The 18,023-nt window shown below is 45.1% G+C and overlaps 1 protein-coding gene across 4 annotated transcripts in view; it reads left to right on the top strand.

The window, feature by feature from the left end:
* The window catches only part of LOC141048963 (SCY1-like protein 2), a 53,758-nt gene that overhangs the window by 1,209 nt on the left and 34,526 nt on the right, over positions 1-18,023 (top strand). For 2 of the 4 annotated variants that reach the window (XM_073545041.1, XM_073545040.1), the window contains exons 2-10: positions 3,930-4,151; positions 4,501-4,617; positions 5,481-5,606; positions 5,872-6,048; positions 6,690-6,701; positions 6,809-6,931; positions 16,705-16,818; positions 16,964-17,096; positions 17,180-17,298. In XM_073545041.1, the coding sequence (XP_073401142.1) occupies positions 3,930-4,151; positions 4,501-4,617; positions 5,481-5,606; positions 5,872-6,048; positions 6,690-6,701; positions 6,809-6,931; positions 16,705-16,818; positions 16,964-17,096; positions 17,180-17,298 (1,143 nt within the window). The remainder of the gene's footprint in view (positions 1-3,929; positions 4,152-4,500; positions 4,618-5,480; positions 5,607-5,871; positions 6,049-6,689; positions 6,702-6,808; positions 6,932-16,704; positions 16,819-16,963; positions 17,097-17,179; positions 17,299-18,023) is intronic. The other 2 variants (XM_073545042.1, XM_073545043.1) reach the window with 1 other exon arrangement.

Genomic DNA, 18,023 nt, shown 5'->3' with positions numbered 1-18,023 from the left:
TCTAGTTCAGCCTATTTTTAGTGCAGCTGTTCTGCATTGTTGATCCTGGGGAAGGCAAAAAACCCACAGAGTAGAAGCCAATTTTCTCCATAGAGAAAAAATTTCCTTCCCCTAAGCTGGGTCAACCATCTACCTATAATATTATGTTATCCGTAACCTTCTATACTGTTACTCACAAGAAAAGCATCCATTCCTTTCTTAAATTCATTCAGTGAGTTGGCCATCACCACTTCCTCAGGAAGAGAATTCCAGAGCCTCACTGCTCTTACCGTGAAGAACCCTCTTCTATGCTGGTGCAGAAATTGTCTTTCCTCCAAACGAAGAGAATGCCCCCTTGTTCTTGTCACAGTCCTTGGTACAAACAGTTCATTGGAGAGATCTCTGTATTGTCCTCTGATATACTTGTACATATATATTAGGTCTTCCCTAAGTCTTCTCTTTTCTAGAGTAAATAGACCTAATTTTGATAACCTTTCTGGGTAATGTAGTGAACCAACTCCATTTATCATTTTAGTAGCCCGCCTTTGAACCCTTTCAAGTTCAGTAATGTCTTTCTTGAGTATCGGCGTCCAAAATTGCACACAATACTCCAAGTGTGGTCTGACGAGTGATTTGTACAGAGGGAGAATTATGTTTTCATCTCGTGTCCCCAGACCTCTTCTAATGCATCCCATGACCCTATTTGCTTTGCTGGCAGCTGCCTGACACTGGGCACTCCAATTTAGCTTCTTATTGACTAAGATACCTAAGTCTTTTTCCATGTCTGATTTCCCCAGCAGTTTCCCATTTAGTAAGTAATTGTAGCATCTGTTTCTCCTTCCCATGTGCATAAACTTACACTTATCTGTGTTAAACCTCATTTGCCATTTTTCAGCCCAATTCTCCAATTTACTCAAATCTGTCTGTAGTTGCAAACTGTCCTCCTTTGTGTTAACTACCTTACATGGTGATGCAGCAGAGTTGATACAGCTCTCCACAAGTAGAGCTATGCCCCAGGGCAGTTATAGGTGTTAAAGATGTTGGTAATGGTTGTAGTGCAGGGCAGATGACGCAGTAAATAATCTGAGGACACAGCGGAGTGCAGTGTTCACACTTTTACTCACAGTTCTTCCAGTTACAATCCCCAGCCGGGGTGCTGTTTCCTCCGGGTTGGTCGTCCAGCCAGCTCTCAGGTAGTTTGGGGTCCTCTGTACCAGCACCCCCTTCTGATGGTCTTTTCCTGGCCATCTCTCTGCGCTGGCTCCCACCTCTTCTGCCCTGCGCCTTCACATACAGTGTCCCAAGCCAGCAGCCTCGGATCCTGTTGGGCGATGTTCTCTTAGGATCAAGGGGACTATCTGGCTGCCTTTTCAGTGAATGTGTATGGAGTTGGCTGTAGCACATACAGTCGCTACAGCCTCTGGTTTGCTAGCTAAGTCCTTAGGTTCTCCTCTAGTCTGGGGCCAGTCTCCTACTGTGACCTGGTCCCTCCACCCGACTACAGTCGGCGTGGATTCGTGCGCCACGGGTGGATTCCTCACTTCCCGTGCCCCTAGGACCCCTTCTTTCTCCTTTCTTTCACGCTGTGCTAGTCCAGAGACATGCTCCTCTTTCCTTCAGTTCCCAGCATCAACTGACTACCTCCCTACAAACGACTCCTGTTTCCATGACAGCTCTCTCTCCCAACTGTCAGCTTTCTCTCCGGCTATCCTTCCCTTATCTACTTCCTCCACCCACACCCTCTACCTAGTTCCCCCTTGGCCTAGAGGGATCTGGTGTTGGATGCTAGTGTGTGGGTCCTGGGTAGTGCCCCCTCCTTACCCGAGAGCAGAGTACTACACCTCTGGCTGAGGTGTGGTACCTCTGTGGCGACTGGACCCTCAGGGGCGCCACACATTTGTAGCCTGTGGACCCTCGGGCGCCACACATTTGTAGCCTGTGGACCCTCAGGGGCGCCACACATTTGTAGCCTGTGGAGGGTTCGCTTAGCTTGTATGCCTGTTACTAACACCGTACAAGCGGTTATGGAAAATGAACTGATCACTCCCTCCTCACTTTAGCCACGTTTTATCAGCATAACTAATAAATGAGTGCTGAAGGGGAGGAATAAATATTGTCATTTTTAAATTTAGAAGGTGCTACTACAGCTCAGCTAACATGGTGTCAAACTGACGAACGGCTTTATAAGATGCTGCTGTATAAGTTGTCTTTTTCAGCATTATGTCCCTGTGTAACTATCAGCCTTTGCGTAAAAAAAAGGGGAGAAGCCAGCGCTGCTTGTGGTCAGAACGCAATACATAAAGTGCATATGCACATATTAATTTCTTACTGTATTTCAAAATGAGACATTTAGCAAAAAATTAACTCAAATGATTGATCAACAGCCTTTGCATCTTGCGAATTCACCTTTAAATTTTTCTTAGGCATAAGTGATTTTATTAAAACTGCAGCAAGCAGCCCAGTAAGTGATGCATCATTGGGAATCGGGGTCTCTGCCTCTACATCCTGCTGCTCTCAGATGGGGTAACAAAAGCCTAATGACAGATTCCCTTTAACAGAAGTGTGCAGTGCTGCGTGGTGCATTCCTTTGCAGTGACGAAGTCTTGCCGAATACTCCTTACTGCACTAATCATGCCCAGGGAGTGCTTGACATTAGTACATTCATGAGGCTTGGAGGCTAATGGTGACATACTTGATCAGGGAAGGTCCAGTCAAGCCGGGAGAGAAAAGTTTGAGAACTGAACTGCATGACTTTTCCGGATAGCTGCCCTACCCCAGTGACTCTTCGACAGTCTCTATCCCACTATAGAGAGGAGTCTATTAGCGTACAGTTTCTTCAACCGAAATTAGTATATAGTGTGTGCAAGGTCATTTTATACCCTATATGCTGAAATGGACACTTTATTCTGGATATCTTTCTGAAGCCATTTTCTAAATTTCCTTTAGTATTGCAATGGTCATATGGTTATTTTCAGGGCATAAGGAATGGCCATAGGTATTTTACAATGGGTCATCGGAAATATGCTTTGAATCGTAACATGTTTGTGGATTTCTTGAAGACGGGAGTTGAGAATCGCTAGAATAGGCTACTATCACTAGCATGATCTGCCAATGAAATAATAGGCCTAGTGACTTCAATAAGGAGAGGTGTGCTAGGTTGGTCATGTAGTGTTTCCCCAGAGCTTGATACATCATTTAAAGCAGATTTTTATTTGAAACCTTTTTGGTGTGTTCTTTTTTTTTTTTTTTTTTTTTTTCCCCACATTAAAAAAAAAAAAATGTTGAAATATTGCGGTTTTCCCAATATACAGGCACAATTGGCTGTAGGTTTGCTGTATAGACTGTGGTGTGGCATAATGAGCAGAATGACCTCATTATCCTTAGAGGACAGGTCATTTAATAAAAGACCACACTGTACCAACATATAAGGCACTTGTAGCATCGCCCCTGTCACCTTCTATGCGAAGAGCTCTACTCCTTCTCTGTCTTACATGTAGTACATGAGACTTTCCTGCTCTGTACGTAGAGTGTATTTTATATAGGACAGTAGGGGTGCATTTACATTGCACGATTGTGAGGAAAAATGAGCATTTCTTTCAAGGAACATTTGTGTCCTGATCGTGCAGTGTGACCGCCCTCTGACGAACAAGCAAGACCCCCATTTGTTAGGTAAAATGATTAAGTTTGCTTAAAAAAAAATCATTGTTCTTTGCAGCACATTGTCCCGAATAATAAGCAAGACCTGCTGCCAAGAACAATCTTTTACCGATCGTTCGATGTGTGTGGGAGGAGGTGGTCTGCCTATCTAAATGGGCTTATTGAGCGACTGCCGATAGACAACCACTTAGTTGATCGTCGGTCCTTTAACGCTGCAGTTGGGTGGTCTAAATGAGCCCCAAGTTGTATGTACTGTTGTTAAACAGTGATAACATTGTATCCTCTTTCCGCAGATAAAGTACAAATGTAAGGAATGGGATCCTAACTTGCCTTCACTGTGCCTGCCTAATCCAGAATACCTAGCACCAGAATATATATTATCAGTAAGCTGTGACCCCGCCAGTGACATGTACTCACTCGGCGTTACCATACATGCAGTGTATAACAAAGGAAAGACCATCTTTGAAGTCAACAAGCAGGACATTTACAAAAGCTTCAGCCGGCAGCTTGATCAGGTATGTTCTGCAAACAGTGGCAAATGCTTCTCATATTGATATCACTGAAGGAAGAGATGCCCGCCATTTGTGCCGGAAGACCATAAAGGCACTGATGGTGATTTCCCAAGACAACTTGCAGTGTCTGGTAGCTTTACAGGCACTTTACTCCCACCCACGATGTGAGAAGTGGAAACTCCTTTAAACAACACTGTATCTTAACATATTATATATAGCATTTATAACTCTCTATTTCTGTGTCCTTTGCATTGCATAGTATTAGACTTGTGTAGGAAAGATGTTATATACCCCGATCTATAGGCTGTCATTGTTTTTGCCCTGTTGTCTGATTTGTTTTTATTTTGTACAGCTTAGTCGTCTAAACCCTAATGTCCTTGTCAATATCCCTGAAGAGGTTCAAGAACATTTGAAACTTCTTCTCAATGTTACTCCAGCAGTCAGACCAGATGCAGATCAAATGACAAAGGTAGGAGAAACTTTGCAGGAAGTTGTGAAATTTGGTTCTATTTTCTCTGGCCTACCGTGGTAGTTGTGACCGCCGCTCGACTACATGTAAGACAATAAGCAGTCATTTAAAGGTTTGTTTAGATGGGCTGTTTGCATAGAATATCTTTGTTTTTGGTAGCGCATGTCCCATTTGCATGGGATGATGTGCTGCCGAGTACAATGATTTTTCAGCAAGTTTAAAACATGCGTTTATCATTAATAGGGTGATTGGCTGTCCCTTTAAATATGCCCTATAATCTGGAAACAAGCATCTCAAGGAATGCTTTGTTTCTGATTATCGTCCAGCAAGAATGCACCCATCGTTGTTTTGACTTCTGTCATTTCGATATTTCCAACCTGTTTTCAAATGGTTAGTGGCATCTGACGTCTTCAACGCCCCTCAGTAAAAGACACCTCTTGGATTCCCCAAGCCTCCAAAACCGCTGCCGTTACAACTTAATATTCCTAATCCTTCATCTTTAAGGGAGCTGTCACCAGTTTTGTCACATAGCAACTAAAATTCTCATCTTACTCAACGTCTGCGCTGCATTCCCTAAATCCATATATAACCCCCTGACTCTCCCTGTATAGCCCCGAAAACCTCTTGATTTCGCCGGCACTGTATGGTAGTCAGAGCCGTCTGGTCCAGTGGGTGAGGCTTCTCCTCCCGTTGACGTGTATGACGCCTCCTTCATCATCCTCATCACCGAGACATACGCGTATGTCGCGCCTGCGCATACAAATCTTGCGCTTGTGCAGTTTCCTTTGCCCAGCTGCGGGCATGCGCACTTCTGCTTTTCGTTGTGAACAGTATGAACATGAAGTCTTGTTTGGTCTTTACAGATTCCATTTTTTGATGATGTTGGTGCTGTTACTCTACAATATTTTGATTCCCTTTTTCAACGGGACAATCTCCAGAAATCCCAATTTTTTAAAGGTTTGCCGAAAGTTCTTCCCAAACTGCCAAAGGTTTGTATTGAGAAGCAAATACTGGTATACATTGGCTAAACACCTAGACAGACTGACTTGACATTTGCACAATGCTTTATGAAGCGCAGGAATGCACTTCAACCATATACAACAGTCATTATATCTTTATGGTAGTAGTTTGTATACATTGTTGTTAATATTATTTATCAGCACCCCAAAATTCTATAATGTTGAGATTAGGGCGCAAATTGCAATGCACTTGTACCCCAGATGTTTACAAATCGTGTTTTTCTCTATTTTACAGCGTGTTGTTGTACAGCGTATATTACCAGCACTGACTTCAGAGTTTGTAAACCCAGACATGGTGCCATTTGTGTTACCTAATGTTTTGCTGATAGCAGAAGAGTGCACCAAGGAGGAGTATACAAAGCTCATCCTGCCGGACCTTGGGCCTGTTTTTCGGCAACAGGAACCTATTCAGGTTTGTTTGCTTCATCTTTCTCAGCTTTTTTTTGTTAAAATTTTTTAAAGATGAGATTTGAATTGTGTGTGCTTGTGTTAAGCTGCTGCAAGTTCACTTGAATTAATGATTACACCTTATCTGTGTCTGCCCCTGCCTGCATAGCTCCTCCACTTTTCCTAGAACTCAAGAAGTGGTGGATCTGCAGTAGAGAAAACCATTTTTAATAGAACTTGCAGCAATAAGCCCAGTAAATGAAACCTCACTGGAATCAGGGACTCTGCCCTTACATCATGCTGCTCTCAGAAGGGGTAGCAAAAAGTTGCTAGCAGATGCCCTTTAAGTGCTTCCGTTGAGTTTTAACAATGAATATATCTACATTATACCTACAATGATTCCGAGTTTAAAAAAGATTCAATAGTGTAGCCCAAAGAGATTGGAATTGCTGATGCGTGCGTATTTTCAATATGTTCCTGATTCACCCTCTGTGCTAAGTAGACTTCTGATATTTAAGTCTTCATTTGAAGATGGGGAAAAATAAAACTTATTGTAGGTTATTAAAAGTGAAGTAAAATAAAGCTAGCCATTTTGTGTGTTATTTAAATACTAAACTTCAATATATAACCCTTGTTCCAACTGTCTTCCATTTTCCATGCCATCAGGCTAGCAATATGGTGAGTGGTTGTGTTTCATTATAAATAGTAGTCTTAATGTCTACGTCTGTTTAAGCAGTTTTAAGATTAAGTAAACTATAATTTGACTCCTATTTTTTTATTCTTAGATACTTCTAATATTTTTGCAAAAAATGGATCTTCTTCTGACTAAGACTCCATCAGATGAAATCAAGAACAGTGTATTACCCATGGTATACAGGGCCCTAGAAGCACCATCTATACAGATTCAGGTAGTTGCTTACATGTGACTAAATCATGTAATCATATGTCTAACCCGTTCATTACCATTTTCTCAGCAGTAAGAATTAATATTGCCTCGAGTAGATTTAACTCTGTGGTGTTTTAAATTCTTCTAACAATAGCAAAACCTATTTTATTCCAGTGAAATCATATCAGTATTTTACTATGTATAAAAGTCAATTACAGCGTGTGGAATAAGTATTGAACACGTCACCAATTTTCTAATTAAATATATTTCTAAAGGTGCTATTGACATGAAATTCTCACCAGATGTCTGTAACAACCCATCCAACCCACAAAGGCAAATAAATCAAACCATAGATGTTCATAAATTACATTATGTCTAATAATGAGAAATGACACTAGGAAATAGTATTGAACACATGAAGAAAGAGAGGTGCAAAATACATGGAAAGTGAGGACTCCAGATAAAATCTATCAGTAATTAGAAAGTAATCCTGACACTTGGTGAAAGACAGTATCAGCTGGTTTAAAATTGATGGCTTATAAAAAGGTGTCTCATTACCAAGGGGCCACATAAGAAACATCTCATGATGGGTAAAAAAGTGAGCTGTCTCAAGACCTTCATAACCTTATTGTTGCAAAACATGCATGCATGGCATTGGTTACAGAACAATTTCTAAACTACTGAAAGTTCCAGTAAGCACTGTTGGGTCCATTATCCAGAAGTGGGAAAAACATAATTTCACCATAAGCCGGCCACAACCAGGTGCTCCCTGCAATATTTAAGACAGATGAGTGAAAAAAATTATCAGAAGAGTTGTTCAAGAGCCAAGGACCACCTGTGGGGAGCTACAGTAAGGGTACCGTCACACTTGGCGACGCACAAGCGATCCCGACAACGATGCGACCTGGTAGGGATCGCTGGGGCATCGCTACGAGGTCGCTGGTGAGATATCAGTCAGATCTCAACAGCGACGCAGCAACGATACGACGGTCGTTGTCTGTCAGACCTGTAGTATTGACATCGTCGTTGTCCCTGTCAAACACAGCGATGCATGCTGGCCAGCGGGACACCAGCGATCAAAAAATAGCCCAGCACATTCGAGCATGATCAGCGACATCGCAGCAGTGGCCCGATCGCCGCTATGTGTGACAGGTAGCAAGAACGCTGTTGCGTCACAAAATCGGTGACGCAACAGCGATCTCGCTAGCGATCTCACTATGTGAGACGGGGACTTTAGCCCTGAAATGAGCAGGTACAGTTGTTTCAAAGAAAACAATTAGTATTGCAACCATCATGCAATACTCCATTGCTGAACAAAAAGCGTGTTCAGGAAGGTTTAAAATTTGCTCTACAACATTTAGACAACCTTGTGAAGTACTGGGAGAATATAGTCTGGTCGGATGGGACCAAAATTGAATTATTTGGATGCCATATTACATACTGTATATGGAGGCCAAAAGACACTGCATATCGCCCCATAAACACAATGCCAACAGTGAAGTTTGGAGGTCGGAACATCATGGTGGTGTGCTGTTTTTCAGCAAACGGCACTGGTAAATTTTATAGGATGAATGGTCAAATATACCAAGACATTGTTAAAGAAAAGAAAAAAAAACGCTGCCATCCACCAGGATGATTAACATGAAACGAGGGTGGAAATTTCAACAAGACAATGATCACAATCACACAAACAAGGAAACTATCAATTGGTTTCATAAAAAGAAAATAAAGCTGCTAGAAGGGCCCAGCCAATCACCTGACCTGAATCCAGTAGTAAATTTATGGAAAGAACTAAAGCTCAGAGTTCATACAAGGAACCCAAGGAGCCTTCAGGATTTAAGGTTATATTCTCACGTTGTGTTTTTGCTGTGTTACAGTGCCAGTAAAAGCTACGAGATTTAGAAATATCATGCGCACATACAGAGGTTTTTTTTTTCCTGACAGAATTGGAAAACTGCTGCTTTTTTGAAAACTACAGCATGTCAATTCTTTCAGAATTTTTGCAGTGTTTTTTCACCCATATAAGGCTAGTTTCACATTTGCGCTTTTGAGCGCAGCGACGGCCTGCGCCAGGCCGCTGCTAAGCCCTGCCCCCTGCCGAGCCTCCGCCGGTAGCTCCGCCTACCGGCGCAGGACGCTGCATGTGTCCTGCGTCCCCTATCTTTATCACTGGGGGCGCAGGCCGTGCGCAGTAAGCGTTTGGCGGCGCATGCGTCCTTTTCATGGTGCGCCGACCAGCTCCAAACGCAACCTGCTGCAGTTTGGTTGCGCTCGGCGCACCGTGAAAAGGACGAATGCGCCGCCAAACGCATACTGGCCGTCGCTGCGCTCAAAAGCGCAAATGTGAAACTAGCCTAAAGCAATGATTAAGTGCAAAAACACGCCAAACAATATTGTCATCGGTTTTTTGCTGGGTTTTTAGTGAAAAAAAGCAAGTACAACATTGTTTAACCCATTTATTTTGGGAATTTTTCCCAAGTTTAAACCACATTGTCTTGGTCTCCTCACTCGAAAATGGTAGGTAGGATTAGTACAGTTTAATTCAATTAGAGATATGTGCTAAAGTAAACATTGGCCAACCAAAGCGTGAAATTGAACAATACCTGACAAACTCAAGGGTATGAAAGTAAACCATGTCCTACATACGCAGTGCTATGACAATGTCTTAGGTAAACTATTCTTGACCAATTTATCTCCCTCCGCTGTTTATAGTTTTGTAATTTTGTATTTTTCATGACCTCATATGAACGTTCTTGTTCAGAATATTCACTATTTTTTCAGGCATAAAAATCTTTTTCCACTAAATAATTTGATCAAATTGCCCCTTTTTCCAAAATAGTTTTTATGGTTTCACATTTGTTTTGCATGGTGACTAACACTTTGCATTGTTATTACGTCTATGGTGGAAGCAAAGCTGAACTTTGGGATCCTGAAAAACGCAACAAAAAAGCAAACATAACCTTCTTTTTTTCTTTTTTTTTTAAACTGCAAAGACATCAGGTTTTTGTTGCAGAAAAAAAGCAGCAAAAAAGAAACATGTGAACATAGCCTATAGAGTGTTTGGAAGAATAGGCCAAAATCACACCTGAGCAATGCGTGCGACTAGTTTCTCCATACAGGAGGCGTCTTGAAGCGGTCATCGCCAACAAAGGCTTTTGTATGAAGTAGTAATTTAAATTTCAGTAAGTGTGTTCAATACTTTTTCACTGTGTCTTTTCTCATTATTACACACAACTTAATTTATGAACATCTATGGATTGATTTCTTTGCCTGTGTGGATTGGATTGGATGGGATGTTGAGAATTTCATGTCACTTACCCATTTAGAAATATATTTACCCAGAAAATTGGTGATGTGTTTAATACTTGTTTCACCCACTGTATATAATGAAAATGTGGCACTGGGTTCAAATCCAATTCAACATGTTTGTTTAGTTTTTCCCTTGCCCTGGTTTTCCCCAGTACTCGAGACATATTAATAGAGTTGATTTGAAATTTAGATTGTGAGCCCAATAGGTTAGGGGCTGATGTGTAATATGTTGGTGCAACTGCAATGAAAAGTTCTGGAGTGATGCCTAGTGGCCAGAACAAACATTACACATTGTATTTGTTTAATTAACAGTTAATGGTGATGTAATTTGTGTAAATTGGAGTTCTTCTCCTATTAAGTATTTATAGACTCTGCTTAAGTTACACCTAATCTGGCATTTGTCGCACGTTGTTAAGAGTGTGGGAGTCATAGTTGATCATGGTACAGTATGTTTCTAGATTGTAATTATTCTTTCTTTATCGCCTTATTGGGGGACACAGAATACCATGGGTGTATGCTGCTGCTGCTAGGAGGCTGACACTATGCAAAAACAAGAAAATTGGCTCCTCCCCGGCAGTATACACCCACCGACAGACACCAAGTACCTCAGTTTGTGCTTAGTGTCTGTAGGAGGTGGACCGGGATCTTCTCAGATCTGCAGTTAATAATCCTTTTATTTCCTTAGGTGTTTGTCAAACTTTGTAATCTTTTCTCGCTTATTTCTTTCAGGTCTTCACATCAGGAAACAGGGTGTAGTTTTCACTCTGATTTCCTATATCAGGCGGCTGAGCGAGCAGTGTGGTGATTTCCCACATCGCACCTCTCAGTACCGCAGGCAGGACCTTTCCCTAACACCAGTCGGTGTTATGGGCGGATGACGGGTGGCCGGTCCCTGCCAAAACAACCCCTCACCCCTCTCCTGGGACAGGGCTGAGAGGAAGACGGCGGTGGTCAGCAGGCTATCCCTCCTTCCCAGCAAGAAAACGCCGTCTTCTACATGTCAGAGAGTAAGAGGTCTTCTCCCAGCGGCCTGACTGTTACGCAGGGCCCCTGCGGTTATCCTCTTCAGGGACGTCAGGTAAGAGTCTGATCGTTCCCTTCAGCCGGCATGTCTCTGAGCAACATTTTAAATTCCCGCCCTCCTCCCTCTCTGCCAGCCGCGCGCCTCATGCTGACAGCTGCGCTCCCCGCCGTGCACAGGCATCAGCGGTCCCCTGGAACGGTCGCTCCAGCTGAATGGGTCTTTTCATCACTGGGGGAGGTTTTTTCCAGAGCGGTGTGGGCGCAGCTCACCTCTATCTATCGGCGCCGCGGCCATTGCAGGCTAGAGATCCAGGCGGGGAGGGAGAGCGGTTTCACTTTCTCTCCTGCCTCCCTGCTCAGGACGCGCTTCTCCTTTTCTCTCTGGCGCCCTTTTTCGCGTGCCCATTCCACCCTATTACATGGCTCCTTTTGCTTTCAGAGGCATCAATCTTTTTATTACCGCGCCCCCCCACCTCCATGGCCCGATCACGTCCCGGCGCCAAGCTCCGCCTTCCTCCACCTCACAGCCAGTTTCCTGACTGGAATCTCTCTTCTTCCTTCGCTGCTTGGGGGACACTTCAGGGTCCTGCTGCTTGTCAGATTCTCAGTAGGCTCAGCCCTTTATTGCAAATTAGCTCCCCTCTGCAGTCCCTGATCTTATCTAGTGCGGCCATACGGCGTATCCCACCTATGTTCAACCCTTCAACGGCGCTTTCTTTCAAGCCCACCGTTATTCACTACGCCTGTGCACGCTGTAAAAAGAAGTGGCCTTCAGGTCAGTCATCGCCCCTCTGTCCATCCTGCAGTCCTACCTCCATGTCAGACACTCAGGAGCACACAGATTCCCGGGATGAGGGTACCTCTTCTCTCCCAGAGTGGGCCGTGGCAATGTTGCAGTCGGTCTCTGATCTGACTAAAGTGTCTCAGTCCCTGGTCCAGGTCCTAGAACATTTGCCTCAGCTATCTACAGCCACCTGTGCACCGACCGCCTCGCAAGGTGAGTCGTCTGCACCTGACCGCGACCTTCAGAGGGACAGATCGAGTAGAATTACTAGGAAGCGTGTTCTCTTTGGCTCGTCTTCCAGCTCTCTAGGCCCGGCTGCTTCTCCCAGGTGCCCTTCTCCTTCTTCAGGAGACGACACTAGGTCAGATGAGGATCCCCAATCGGGATCTAGTTCAGAAGCAGATGACATGTCTAAAACTCGGAAGATGGTCGATAGCCTCCTTTCAGCTAGCTTTCAAACCTTAGAAATTAAACAAGACAAGCCCCTTCTCAGGAATGTTCCATTCCATTTAAGCGGGCAAGGCCTCCATCCCAAACTTTCCCAAACCATAAAGAGTTTGATACTACACTGACCAAACACTGGGAGCACCCCGAGCAGCGCTTCTCAGGCCCCAGGTACTTAGTTGTCCTGTACCCCTTTGATGCGGATTTACGCACAAAATGGTCCAAAGCCCCCGAAGTGGATCCTCCTGTCTCTCGCATAGCCTCAAAGACTGTCCTATCCCTCCCGGATGGGGCATCACTTAAGGATCCAACAGACAGACAAATAGTCTCTAGCGAAATCAATTTTTGAGGCATCTGGTGCCTCCCTCTGTCCGATTTTCGCATCTGCCTGGGTAGCAAAGGTCATCTCTGCTTGGGCAAAGATTCTTCGCAGGGGCATCTTAGCAGCAGCTCCTCAGGACGAGTTGGCGGATCTGGCAGATCAAATTAATCATGCGGGTAAATACCTTTTGGCCACCGCCCTAGATGCAGCTGGGTGCGTGGCAGTCATGGAATGCGGACACTACCTCAAAGAAGTCACTTACCAATCTGCCTTTCCATGGTTCTAGGCTCTTTGGAGCCAAGTTGGATCAGATAATTTCCGATGCCACTGGTGGTAAAAGCACTTCCCTTCCACAGTCTCGACCAAAACGTTTCTTTAACAAAAAGGGTTTCCGGCCGTTTAGGCCCTTTTGTCCCTTCGCGTCATCAGAGAGATCTACCCAGCAAGATCGGCCTTCCGCCTCTAAGGAGTGAGAGCAGAAAAGACCATCTTACAAACCCGCTCCCCGCTGGAGATCTAGAGGTCAATACCCCAGGTCGTCAGGTACCCGATCCGGTAGGTTTGCCTCCAAGTGACGGGTCACCCCCACCTGGAATTTCTTCCAGGGTGTGGGAGGCAGACTTTCCTTTTTCATGGACGCCTGCTGTTCGTTGTCGACGACGCTTGGGTCAGGGAAATCATCACATCCGGATACAAGATCGAGTTTGCGTCTCCGCCAAAGGGACGTTTTTTCCTGTCCCGACCTCCAAGACAGCGGTCTCGCATTCCAGGATTCTTTCAAGCCGTCTCTCTTCTTGCCGCCGGAGTGATCGTTCCGGTTCCCGCACACGAATGATTTTCAGGCTTCTATTCAAATCTTATCGTTGTCCCAAAAAAGGACTGTTCTTTTCGGCCAATCCTGGACGTCAAATTGCTCAATCGCCACGTAAAGATTTTCCACTTCAGAATGGAGTCTCTTCGGTCGGTGATAGCCTCAATGGAACACAAGGAATTTCTCTGTTCTGTGGACATACGGGATGCCTACCTTCACATCCCTGTGTGTTTGCAACATCAGAAATACCTTCGTTTTGCGATTCAGGAAGACCACTACCAGTTCACGGCTCTCCCCTTCGGTCTGGCTCCCCGGGTTTTTCTGAGGGTGATGGCGACAGTCATGGCCATCCTCCGCTCCAGGGGGATCCTCATCATCCCTTATCTGGATGACCTTTTGATCAAGGGATCGTCCCGGCAAGACTTTACAGCTCTTTTCAAAGGGATCCGACTGCTCAAGCGGCCAATCCCCATTCCCCTTCGGTCCTGCATGAAGGTTCTGGGGAAGATGGTATCTTCCATGGAAGCGGTGCCCTTTGCACAATTTCATCTTTGTCCCCTCCAGTTGGCTCTTCTTTCGGCCTGGGACAAGACCTCGCTGTCCTTGGACCGTCCCATTCTCCTTCCCCTCAGAGTGAGACAATCCCTGACTTGGTGGGCAAGGTCAGAGTCAGTCCTTCAAGGGAGGTCCTTTCTTTCGCTTCAATGGCAAGTCATCACCACCGATGCCAGCCTTCTAGGGTGGGGAGCGGTGTGCCATCTAAAAACGTCTCAAGGCCGGTGGAACCCATAGGAGGCTCTTCTCCCCATCAATCTTCTGGAGATCAGAGCAATCTTCCTGGCTCTTCTTCACTAGCAGCCTCTCTTCCTCGGGAAGCCGGTCCGCATTCAGTCGGACAACACCACGGCTGTGGCATACATAAACCACCAGGGGGGCACGCGCAGCAAGCAAATAATGGCGGAAGTAGCCAAGATACTGCGCTGGGCAGAACGTCACGTTCCTGCAATCTCCACCGTTCACATTCCAGGGGTGGAAAATTGGGCGGTCGAATTTGAGTCGTCAGGGTCTAGCATCAGGCGAATGGGCCCTTGAGCCCTCAGTCTTCCATCAGATATGCCAGCGCTGGGACACCCCAGATGTCGATCTCATGGCATCTCGGATGAACCACAAAATTCCGCACTTCGTAGCCAGGTCCAGGGACCCTCTAGCCGTCTCTTGCGACGCCCTGTTAATTCCGTGGTCCCAGTCCCGACTTCCTTATCTATTTCCGCCTCTTGCCTTGATCCCTCGAGTGGTCAAAAAGATCAAATCGGAAGGTGTACCAGTGATTCTGGTGGCCCCAGACTGGCCAAGACGCCCTTGGTACGCGGAGCTGGTGAACATGCTCGCGGACGTTCCCTGGAGGCTTCCAGACCGTCCGGATCTTCTCTCGCAAGGTCCCCTTTACCACGAGAATTCTCAATCTCTGAATTTAACGGCATGGCCTTTGAGGCTGCGACCCGGAGAGAATCTGGTTTGTCTGACCAGGTGATTCAGACTATGATCAAAGCCAGAACACCGGCCTCTTCCCGCATTTACCATAGATGCTGGAAGGCCTTTTTCCGTTGGTGCGACGGTAAAAAAGTATTTTCCTATGTCCCTTTCCATTCCATCTATTCTGGGGTTCCTCCAGTCTGGTTTAGATGCGGGTCTGTCCCTCAGTACCCTCAAGGGCCAGGTCTCCTCCCTGTCTATCCTCTTCCAAAGAGAGCTGGCGGCCTTACCGCAGGTTAAGACTTTTCTCCAAGGGGTCACCCGTGTGGCTCCTCCGCATCATTCGCCGATAGATCCGTGGGATCTCATTCTCGTCCTTAGCGCTGTCCAAAAGGCGCCGTTCGAGCCTATCCAGGACATTCCTTTATCCCTTCTCTCGTGGAAGGTAACTTTCTTGATTGCCATTACATCCGTCAGAAGAGTTTCTGAATTGGCGGCCTTGTCATGCCGTTCCCCGTACCTGATTCTCCATCAGGATAAGGTCATTCTCAGGCCCGTTCCTTCCTTTCTCCCAAAGGTCGTGTCCTCCTTCCACATCAATGAGGGTATCGTTCTTACATCTTTTTGCCCGGCTCCGTCTCACCCTATTGAGAAGTCCCTCCACAAACTTGATGTAGTCAGAGCCTTGCGTGTTTATCTCGCCAGGACTTCTTCTTTTCGTCAATCCGATTCCTTCCTAGTCTTCTATGAAGGTAGCCGGAAAGGGTTTCCGGCGTCCAAATCCACGATAGCTCGCTGGATTCGTTCTACCATTCTGGAAGCGTACCGACTTCAGGAAAAGCGGCACCCTCCGGGAGTGAGAGCCCACTCTACCCAGGCTGTGGCAGCTTCGTGGGCTGTGCGTCACCAGGCTTCAGCTTTGCAGATTTGCAGGGCCGCGACCTGGTTGTCCTTTCACACTTTTGCGAGGTTCTACAGGGTTCATACCCTGGCCTTGTCTGATGCAGTTGTTGGTAGGAAGGTTCTGCAGGCGGCGGTGGCTCACCGGCCGACCTAAACCTTTCCGGTTCTTTCGTTCCTTATTGCTGTTCCCGCCCTTGGGACTGCTTTGGAACGTCCCAAGGTAATCTGTGTCCCCCAATAAGGCGATAAAGAAAGATGGATTTTTGGTTCTTACTGTAAAATCTCTTTCTTGGAGCCTTCATTGGGGGACACAGCACCCTCCCTGTTTAAGCTGTACCGTGTTGGGCTTTGAGCTCCTTGTTGGGTTGGTACATATGTTTAAAGTTCCGTGGCTTCTCCTACTGCTTTCGCACCAACTGAGGTACTTGGTGTCTGTCGGTGGGTGTATACTGCCGGGGAGGAGCCAATTTTCTTGTTTTTGCATAGTGTCAGCCTCCTAGCAGCAGCAGCATACACCCATGGTAATCTGTGTCCCCCAATGAAGGCTCCAAGAAAGAGATTTTACAGTAAGAACCAAAAATCCATCTTTGTGGCCATGTGATGAGCTTTCTAATGACACAGCAGATGTCATTCAGCTCAAATTAACAATTTTGAAGTGTATACCATTATCAAAATTATATTTGATTTGTTATACGTTAATCTAAATATTTTTTTCTTTATTTGTAGGAGCTGTGCCTAAACATAATCCCTACGTTTGCAAACCTTATAGATTACCCATCCATGAAAAATTCTTTAATACCAAGAATTAAGTCCGCTTGTCTACAGACCTCCTCTCTTGCTGTAAGTTGTTCTGAGAATTGTTTTCTTCTGTTATTCCTCTTAGTTCACATGAATTTATCAGCTCTTTTCTCGCTATTTTAGATTAGATCAGTGACAGCTTGTGCAAAACTAAAGTAACTGACATTTTCTTTTCTATTTTGTCTAGGTTAGGGTTAATTCCTTGGTGTGCTTAGGAAAGATTTTGGAGTACCTGGATAAGTGGTATGTTTTGGACGAAATTCTTCCTTTTTTGCAACAAATTCCATCCAGGGAGCCGGCCGTTCTTATGGGAATTCTAGGTATTGATCTTACTCTTATACACAAATTTGGTTATTCAGTAGGAATTTCACATGTTAAAAAAATTTTTTATTTGTATTGTCAGGAATATATAAATGTACCTTTACACACAAGAAGCTTGGTGTCACCAAAGAGCAGCTGGCTGGGAAAGTGTTGCCACACTTAATTCCTCTAAGCATTGACAATAACTTAAATCTTAACCAGGTGAGCAAGGTTGTACTTCACACTCTTACTAGCAAAATTGGACATGGAAATGTTTTATCTTGTTCAGCTACCTGACCAGGTTTTTACCCCATAATCTGTGAGCAGCATACCGTATAAATTGAGACCCTAATTCCAGTGATATGTCACTTACTAGGCTGCTTGCTGTAGTTCTGATTAAAATCACTATATTATCATCAAGAGATTGCCACTAGAGGACTAGTAGCCCTGCTGTCATGTAGTCCTCAGTTGTCTTCACCTCAACAACTGATTGGCTGCTTTCTGCCTATGCACATTGTACACCACTTCCAGTCAGTGGTGTGGGCACGCTTATACTCAGTCAGCATTCAGTGAACAGGTAGATCTCTGGCAGATATTTGGCATATAAAACAGGGATTTTGCAACAATTGCAGCAAGTAACCCAGTAAGTGATACATTGCTCGAATCAGGGTCTCTGCCCCTACATCTTGCTGCTCTCAGATGGGATAGCATAAACCTGGTGAAAAATTCCCTTTAAGCACTCCTTTAGTCCTTAGGGCTCAAATAGCACAGCAGTGCTAAAGTAATGGCCTTTTGGAGATGCCCTTTCTGTTTGCCCTGTTAGAGCGTTGTGGATTTCAATGGGCAGTCCTGCCTGCCCTGTTTCGATGATTGGAACCGATGTTACTACCCATTCATTTAAATGTCCACCAAGAAATACAGTGGAGAAAAAAGTATTTAATGAAGAA

Source organism: Dendrobates tinctorius, unplaced genomic scaffold (assembly GCF_039654945.1).
Source record: "Dendrobates tinctorius isolate UK_male_01 unplaced genomic scaffold, ASM3965494v1 ptg000139l, whole genome shotgun sequence".
Taxonomy (NCBI): Eukaryota; Metazoa; Chordata; class Amphibia; order Anura; family Dendrobatidae; genus Dendrobates; species Dendrobates tinctorius.
Note: the sequence above shows the minus strand (reverse complement) of the source record. Positions and strands in the feature narration are given on the sequence as shown.